This window comes from Genypterus blacodes, unplaced genomic scaffold (assembly GCF_046128005.1).
Source record: "Genypterus blacodes isolate CSIRO-AG114 ecotype Tasmania unplaced genomic scaffold, CSIRO-AGI_Gbla_v1 ptg000052l_1, whole genome shotgun sequence".
NCBI classification, from domain to species: Eukaryota; Metazoa; Chordata; class Actinopteri; order Ophidiiformes; family Ophidiidae; genus Genypterus; species Genypterus blacodes.
The window spans coordinates 263,816-273,069 of NW_027466864.1; the positions used below are offsets into that span (position 1 = coordinate 263,816).

General features: G+C 42.5%; 1 protein-coding gene across 1 annotated transcript; it reads right to left on the reverse strand.

Moving 5' to 3' along the window:
* Window positions 1-25: 25 nt before the first annotated feature.
* On the reverse strand, window positions 26-7,093 carry LOC143000774 (protein lifeguard 1). The gene is made up of 10 exons (XM_076150203.1): window positions 6,880-7,093; window positions 6,381-6,549; window positions 5,785-5,863; window positions 5,281-5,334; window positions 4,875-4,965; window positions 4,681-4,718; window positions 3,914-4,001; window positions 2,015-2,104; window positions 1,275-1,322; window positions 26-209 (listed from the first exon to the last, which is right to left on the reverse strand). The coding sequence occupies exons 1-10, from the start codon at window positions 6,979-6,981 to the stop codon at window positions 57-59; spliced, it is 912 nt and encodes a 303-aa protein (XP_076006318.1). The 5' UTR covers window positions 6,982-7,093; the 3' UTR covers window positions 26-56.
* Between the last annotated feature and the right edge of the window lie 2,161 nt (window positions 7,094-9,254).

A 9,254-nucleotide genomic window follows, 5' to 3' on the forward strand; every position in this document is an offset into this window, starting at 1 on the left:
TTTTTTTTTAGGTAGTGTCCCTCAGTATTGCTTTTGGCAGGTCTGAAGGTTTGGTATCAGCGGCAGAGTCCAAAGAGCCTCAGTAGGAAGAGGAACAGGTTGACAATGTCCAAATACAGGCTGAGAGCAGCAAAGATGTACTCCTCGGGGGAAATTTCATACTTCCTGTGTTGTCCGCCCAAGATGAGCTGAGTGTCAAACACCAGGTACTGCAGAAACAGACAGACAACTTGACTTAATACTCAAGAACACCTAATCCTGTGTTTGTGCTGTGTCTTTGAAGATGATGGTGGTGTACAATATGCATAATGTAGGTCAGTAACGATGACATTTCACCGCTCCTCTAATTAGCTCCTTTAGCTCTATGTCAGTGTTTATTGATAGCTAATGTTTGTTGATTGACAGCTTGGGCCATGACGACACCGAGGTAGAGGTGTTAGGGTGACATTGTGAGTAGGTGATCAATAGTATGAATGTCCCCCTTCTCTGTCCAGGCTTTCTGAGCTTCACAATAATTACACACACACACATTTTAAATCAAACTGTAATTACACTGAAATCGACCTGCATATAGTGACAGACGGCTTCCTTAACCCCTCTATATTGCTATTCCGTGTCACTTAGTTGCAGGTAGTCTGAGACCTCCTCAGTTAGGCCGTGCCTGTGTTCCAGCTGTTCTTTGGTCTCCCTAATGTATAGATCGCGACGTAGATCAGTATGACTCCTCGTCCCCAAGGTGTGAAGGACTTTCAGAGAATAAATCCCAGTCTACTTCCCAACACTGACTCAGAACTGAAGAGGCAACTTGGCCGAGGGGTGACTAAACAGCAAGTCCAGTTGAACTACGACCGATGACCTGAAGGACCGACAACCTTCATAGATGTGTGTATAGGATGAGTCATTCATAGGAATAGTTTCAAAATCAGCCCATTTAAATGATTTGAATAACAGTAGTGACTCGCTGCAGCTGCAGGTTCTTCAGGTGAGGGAATGTTCACAGCGGTCATTTCCCCTTAATGCCAAAGGAACGGCCAGAAGTGGCTGCGAAAATGCAACCCGCTTCTCTTAAGATGTGCATAATTGAAATTAAAGGGCACCGAGTTTCTCTGTTTACGCTAACTGCTGTGACTGACGCTGGAGGCAGCCTGCTCGGCCTTGGGATCACATATTACAGTGCACAGGCGTACTTGACATTAAGCCTCTTTTCATTATGATTCCTTTCATTTTCCATCACTTTTCATTCCAGCCTGTTTCTTGAAAATGTGAGTACTTACCATGGAAAACAGCAAGGTTCCCAGGCAGGCATATACAATGTAAAGATACTGTTGAAAGAATCAGAGACACAGAATCAGTGGAGGCACTCTACAAATAAATACAGAGTTTGACCTTTAAGTGGTTTGTGACTATCTGGTCTACAGATGGCAGTAATGTTGACGTCTCTCTGCACAAAGGAGCACAGCGTTTTGTGATACATTTTTTGGGTAAATGAGAAATAACTGCTGCAGAAACATACATTCAGACATGTGAATGAAGATTTCCTCCTCCTCGTATTCCATGTTCCATATTCTTTTAGGAGGCAATCTTAAGCTTTTGTAAGGCTTTATTGTGCCAAAAAACACATTATTCCATTGCTAGTCTTAATTGCTGCAGCATAGCTGTGCACACTGAGTCACACCAGGTCATTTTAGGCACCGTCTCTTGAAAGCAGCTACATGATGATAAAGGCTGGCTGGCTTTTAGTATTCTGTAAAAGTTGTATTTGATTGTTCTTTTGTAAAATGTAAAATAGATTGATTTGTAAACGCCCCAGCTTAAGGGTTAAACACATCTAAAAGTACATTTAAAAGCATCAGTATGAGATCAATGCACCATCTCTTTTTTATGGTCTTCTTCATTACTTACTGCTCAGCTCAGAGGTCAGAGCCGGAACATCCAGGCTCTATACGGTCCACAGCTCATTTAAAAAGCATTTTCACTGCAAACATGGAGCAAAGAAAAGGGCTCGGCAATTTACCTGCGATCGGAGGATTGCACAAAACAATGCGAAGGATATGAGGGTCCAGGTAAACACCCACAAGAAACCATTTGCCGTGGTGAAGTCCCACTGGTGTAGAGAGAGAGAGAGGATAAACACAGAGAGACTGAATGTGACGAGCCTCTCAAACAGAGACAGTAGACAGATTAGCTCTCATTTGCACTCATCACAGCCATAAAAGCGAGGGCGCTGAAGGTCCTCTGCATTGCAGCTGTGAATCACTGCAGATGACTAAATGATGGAGACATATTTGAGCTGAATACATGTCTGGAAATTGGAAGACAACACTTACTTAGGCTGAAAACTCAAGTCAACCTTATTTATATAGTCCAATATAACTGTGATGCAATTTCTGCCCAGAGGAGAGCTGCCCTTTGCTTTTGTATCAGATATAATGAAGGACACCTCTGACATTAGATCTGTTAACATATAAGATTTAGTTATATATTACTATATATGGTCTCAATAGTCTGATTATTGAAGCCTGTAGGCATAAAGAAAGAGTACAAAGTGCGATTACTGCCACCAACACATTCTAGTCGTAGCTTTAGTCCTCTAACTTGCAGTTCTCAGCATGATGCAACACATTTTTAATGATTTTTTGCACCTGTCACTACTTCCTCAAAAGCTTTTGTATTATTATTGTCAGCATCACGCGCTGAGTCGGGGTCCACAAGGCCAATAGACTGAATGTAACATGTAAAATGGGGGGGGAATGCCCCTTTAAGGAGCACAGAACTTATTTGTTATGAGTAATTATGAGTCAATAGCAGCGATTACCACAGGAGCTCTCAATAAAAGATAACCTGTGTGGATGTCACTGGTACACAGTGTTATGACAGCGTGTAGTACTTGATAGTATAATCAGACTGTGAAACGTTCCTCCATAAAACACCTGCGTGCTGCTTTTCTCCGCTCTGTGCAGGGGAAAAAAAGCGGAGCTCCTACAGGCGATTTAACCCGTAAAAAGCGTGAAATACCTAACTAATTAAGAATGAACTAAGTGGGTCTCTGAGCACAATGTGAATCCATTTCCTCCGTCTATTTCACTCATCTAATTTTTAACACCGCTGACTGTATAATTACTTTTGTTCTGAGTATAAGGCGTTTGTTTGAGTAGCATGCCAAGCTGTCAGTGGAGTGATTCTCCAAACGTCTTCTCGCTCGTGCACACCGAGCAGTGTGGAGAAAACACTGCAGCTTTTAATTAAACTTGTAAATTTTACTGGAGCATATGAGCCATCAGAGTGTGAGTCCTGATAGCGAGCTGCAAATACTCACACACGGGGAAATGAAGATGTGACAGCTTGGTTTTTGCGCTTTAATGTTTCAAAATCTTTCATTTATCAGATCGGATTAAATATTAATCATGGTTCAGAGGTCAGGATCGATAATAGTTCCTTTATGTATGCTGCACCACTGCGCCAGACTCTTTAGAAATCACCTTGTAAATAATTCTAAAAATATATTTATCCCCGGAGAAGCATTATGCCTCTGGACCCTCACAGTGTTTTCTCTGAAACGGCCCATTTAAAGATTATTTTCATAGTATATCTCTGCTTTATTAGACAGCTCACGGTGTAAAGAGACAGGCAAAAATGGAGAGAGGCAGAAACTAACCAATAAAAGGTTGCAGGCCCATTTTGAAACAACGACGCTGCGGTCACTCCGATTAATGGACAGATCTAACAAGGAATCATAGTTTTGCCTGCAAAATATCAGTATAAAAACTTTTACAGGTCAACGTGTAAAGAAAAACAATTCACAAGAAATCTCACTACACACTCCGCCGCTCGGATTAACTCGCGGCCGCACATCTCGATGGGAATATTTTCAGGCATACTAACTGAGCGGGAAAGTCCCTTGACAGATTTTTACCTTCGTCTGCATGGCAAAGAGACTCAGAGAGAAGGACACCACTGCTGTTGCCCCCGCGGCCCACAGAACAGCTTCGGCTTCAAAGAACCTGAGGCAGTAATGCAAACACATATACATGTCACAAAGGGAAGTGCTGTTTCAGAATGTTTGCCTCAACTAAGACCTCTGTGTATTCATTCCATATCAGTATAGATTGATCTATGGCAAGACTATAAATATGATCATTTGAATTAATAGCTTTGCATTGATAGTGAGGTTACAGTTTGAGGGTTTACGCAGGCATGACCGTCACAAAGTCCAGTTTTCGACCAAACATGGAGGAAAGGTGGCAAAACCTCCAATCTTAATAAAAATACACCTGACATATATACTGTATCTCATTACAGATTATCCATAGGTGCAGATCTGGATACATTTTATACAACAATTATGTTCTAGAATTAGGCAAATGGCATGAAACTGCTTTTATCTGAGCCCTAATTAACCTTTTATTACCCACACACTTTTATAATAAGCCTCACCAAGAATAGTCACATATAACAGTCTGATACAATGTGTACTTTTTTTCGTGTAATTTCCCTGATATATGCCTTCAGTATGTGTGCATGTGCTCTCCCTGTTCATTGCATCCAAGTGAAAATGTTATCTGAACCTGTGACCTTGACCTTTGACCTTTTTTTGAAAACAAAATTGCTATCTATCCTCCTGTTCCTGTGTGAATCAGAAGGATCCGGGTGGGGAATATGTCTCCGGATAGAAACACTCACACTGCAACAGATCCAAGCATCATACCCTCTACAATAGTCTGAGAGAGAGAGACAGAGAGAGGGAGAGGGGGGGGGGGGAGAGAGAGAGAGAGATACAGAGAGTAAGTACATTGAAAAAAGCCCTGAATGCAGTGAAACCGAGCAGGTGTGCTGGTGTTTTAATTTAATGGCTGGCTGGTGCTGCTTCTACTCACAAACAAGCCCAAGGCGATGAAATTGAGGGGGACTTGGCGACGGAGGTTGTCACAACAGGACAAGGCCACGATTAGCACCATCACTACCGGCCTGTTCCACAAAGAATATAGATTGTATATCGTAAATAGCAAATAAAGAGAGTATTGAGAGAGAAAAAGCTCCTGTGTTCAATATGTGAAGCGGCTGAGTGTTTTATTTATGCACACTGTAGCTGGCAGCTTCCTGTATCAGAATTGGGTGCCGTGGCAGCTTGAGATTTACTTCTGTAGGGTTTCAAGCGGTGGCATTTCCATTTAGATGAGTCACCAGCCAAAGATTTGCAGGTGGTCAAACTGGTTGAAACAAGAAAATGTGCTGTGCTGAGACGATCTGTGAAATGTTTTTTGACTGAATGAGATCACTTACATCATGGAGTAGGAGAACCAAGGGTTGGACCACGTGAATTCCCTGAGAGTGTCCCTTTAATTTAATAAGAAAAGGGGGGAGAGAGAGGCAGAGCTGTTTAATAGAGGCGCCATTTGTTTGATACAGGCGGCAGAATGATTTTATTAAATATTAACAGGACAGAGCATTGTGCACATGGGAGCAGAGTACAATTTATGAAAAGGAATTACTGTAGCAGCAGTGTTCAACCACATCCATTATACAAAACATATAAAGCTTTCAAACCGCAGCAAGCAGAAATATAATGTGCCAGAAACACTCCCATCCTGTCTCACCTCGTGTATTTAGAATGATGTGCGAGCTGCTGCTTTGTATGTTCAGTTTGTATAAAGACGACAACAGCTCTTGTGACATTTAGCGCTCTCACATGTTAACACACTACAGCAAAGGCGGATAGATGGACAGACGCCTGTCACACGATCCGTCTCTTTCGGAAAGGATCCCCCCTGTGTAATGGTGACTCACCAGTATAGAAAAGCGCAAATGATTCCGACAGTCACCAGGAGCTGAAGCATCAAGGTCAGGTAGACTTTCCTTATGAAGCCTGTTCAGAAAGAAGGAAGAAGCAGACAGGTAGACAAGTTAGATTGATGGCTCTGCAGACAGACGGCAGGCGGAGAGAGGAAGGCAGGCAAACAACGATGACAGCAAACATGAAAAAAAGTCAGTCATCCTGCCACACATTGAGAGATAGCGCAGAAGACAGACAGCACAGAGGACAGACAGCACAGAGGACAGACAGCACAGAGGACAGACGAGCACAGAAGACAGACGAGCAGGTAAAAGCTGTTTACTCCGCACAACAACTCGCAACGCTTCTGCACTGTTCTGTGCAAATCAACATCTCATCCTCCCATTATGAATGTTTTGTTTTGTGTGGGAGGTGAAGAGGTGCACAGGGTAAAGCGGAGATTGGGGAGCCATATTCAATTTCGAAATCAATTTCAAGAAAACAATGCAAAAGCAATTGAGAGGCTAAATATTGCTTATTTTTATTCAGCTCTGACCAAACAAACAACAACATAAATACTGTTATTTCTCTCTCTCTGTTTCTCACTCGCCTCTTCGTATCGTAACATCGTTGAAAACGTTGGTGTCCACGGGATCTGAGCCAAAATGATCAGGCAGAGATTCAGCATACCTGTCGTCGCCACCGGCTGCTTGGTCCCCGGGTCGGACGGGGGGGTAAGGCCCTGCAGGGGAGATCACCACAATGTCCCCCTTCCCTACCTAACACACACACACACACACACACACAAAAACACACATAACACACTCTCTCTCTCAGAAAGTTTGAAAACAGAAAAAAGGTCTCATAGAGTGAATAATGAGCTCAGTTTAGATTTGGAAATAGATGAAGGGGAATAATTGATGCATGAGCAAGTGATGTTTGTGGTTAATGTTTCAGCACGGCTTTTACATGATTATATAATGAAGTCATGCACAAAATATGTGGTCATGATGTAATGCTTTATTCAGGATCTAGGCTTATTTCATCCTACTCTGCCCATTACTTACACGTCTCATCTTTATGTCAACTCCCATTTCTTTGTGACTCACCTCATAGGTAACTCCAGAGTAAGGACTGTGCGGGTCCTGTGCGTTGTACGGTGGGGGGCAAGGTTCATGGCTGCCGTTCCCGCGGCTGTGACTCCGATCCATTCTGTGGTAATGTTAGAACGAACGACAGAAGGAAGGTGACATATACAAGGTTAAGACGCAAGACACATGTGACTGCGGCTATGTCAACACGGAATAAATCATTTGCCGTAAACTAAATAATGCATCACTGTGGTCGCCTCATCTACAGCTAACAGCCGTAATCATGGCCCTAAGCCTGCATTTAACAGAGCTCTATTCATATTTAATGGTCAAATAGGTTTAATTGAGCTCAAAGGAAACTCAGTTGTCAAAATGAACCTTCAGTAAATGTAGGATTTCTATGCTGCACACATCCATCCATCCATCCATCCATCATACTGGTCACTAGGGTATAATCAATAACAAACTATGGACTCATGGCGGTGGCTAATCCTCTCCCGCCCGATATCGCGCATTCATTCTAGTCTCTTCCATTTTCTCAAGCCAACACCTAACACAACCTGTTATGAGGAGAAGGAGATGAAAACAAACTGGAACATATTTTCACACATTTGACCTGTGTGAAGTGAGTTTGGCGACGTTCGCGGTTCACAGTCCCCTGCGCTGTCAAACAGAACATCACTTGAGAGAGGTGTGATGAATAGAGCACTTCAAATGGACTCCTTGTGTCTTTCAAGTCTTCTAAAATGTGATCCATTGCCATTTGACTTCAACCTGTTCGCATAAATCAATTAATTACAGCTCTAATCCATTAAAATGTCTCTTACCTCTGCGGTTGACGGCCAGGAATCAGCGCGGGCAGCTCTTCCTGTAGCGTCGGTTCCCCTTCAGGGCAAAGTCTACTTGCTATCAGTGTGTTCCCACAGAGACAGGACTTTAGCTCTGGGGAGAAAGGATGTATCCCTCATTAGGCTCAATGGGATATTCAGATGAAGTTCTTAAAAAGCCATTAAACGCACCAGGCACTTTGTCAGAGAACTCCCTGTCCTTACCTTTTGTCTCACCGATGCTGATCCCCAGGCCTTTAAGAAAATCTTACTACTGCTGCCTTCACACACTGCAGCAAAGGTTTCATTTCATTTTTAATTTTCCGTGATGGCACCATCATTCCTCGGCTGTCTGCCAGAAGGCGAAGCGATGGCAAAGTGCAGTTCAATGGCACCTCCTGGACTCGGACATGTGACCTCCAGTGGCTCACCTTTGTTACACATTGATAAGTGTCTGCACACGGAAATCATCTGGGGGACGGATAGGCGGATGGATGAAGTACGCCATCGATCCAGCCTATAAAAAAAGGATTATACAGTCATAGTGCGGAAGAACGGCTTACGGCAAACTGCGGGGTGAAGTAATGTAGGTTAATACAGTCTTAGTGTGAGCGCGTCACTCCGAGATGCCATAATAATAAGAGCTTTTTCATGAATGAGAAAAAGAAGGTATCGCAAAAGCAGGAAATCTAGAGAGTTTCAACTCTTAATTGGAACATATTCTAATCTTTGAGGCTATTTCCCTGCCGCTAAGATAAATCTCCTTGATTTATCTCAGTGATTCAGTGTATTTCGTAGCCAGAGCTGTGAAAACTCGTCTGAGACATTCTGTATTTATTATGAGAGTGTGTTATGGCACGAATCAGTCTGGATCATTAAGAATTCATCCAGACTGAAAAGTTTATTTTCTTAAGGAGTCTTCTACAGGAGACGGGTCAATTTAGTAGAATCAATCCAAGCACAAGTTAGACATTTCTTCCAGAAAGTTCTTCCACAATCCAGACAATCTGGCTGGCAACAACTTTACACAACTTGCAGGTCTGAAGGTTCTCTGCTTACATATATTGCAGCTTAAGAGACTTGAATCATGTTTTGTTAGTATATTATGTTTTCATCTGATATTCAAGACATTGTTTTGCATCATAGGCACTGAACTTTGGCACATGTGACTTGATAACAGAACATTTAACTGCAACAAAGATTATTTACCTCTCTTCACTTCGGATTTGTGCACAATCACCACTGCAGTGAGTTTGTAGCTATTTTCCTGCTCTTAACCTTTACTTCTTAATTAAATGTGATGTTTGTGTTTATCCACAAACACAACACGTAGATACTTAACCTTGAGTCTCATGTACGCTCAAAACACAATGGAGCTGTTATTTCGTGAGCCAGTCTAATTAATGCCTATTCAACACATTCAAATGATTTATGACGATGTTGTGTTCATGGCGATAAAAGGAAAGAAATGCCAACTTCGGCTCAGTAAGCATCCCTGGAAAGAGAATTTGAACAGTGAGTTTTCACACCAACGCTTGATTTGCGTTGTCATATAGGAAGCAAACA

Coding starts and splice junctions, on each gene's coding strand:
- LOC143000774 (XM_076150203.1), bottom strand. CDS start 6,981: ATGGATCGGAGTCACAGCCGCGGGAACGGCAGCCATGAACCTTGCCCC. Junction 4,719..4,874: donor TCATCGCCTTGGGCTTGTTT/GTGAGTAGAAGC, acceptor TCTCTCTCTCAG/ACTATTGTAGAGGGTATGAT. Junction 2,105..3,913: donor TCTTTGCCATGCAGACGAAG/GTAAAAATCTGT, acceptor TCTCTACACCAG/TGGGACTTCACCACGGCAAA.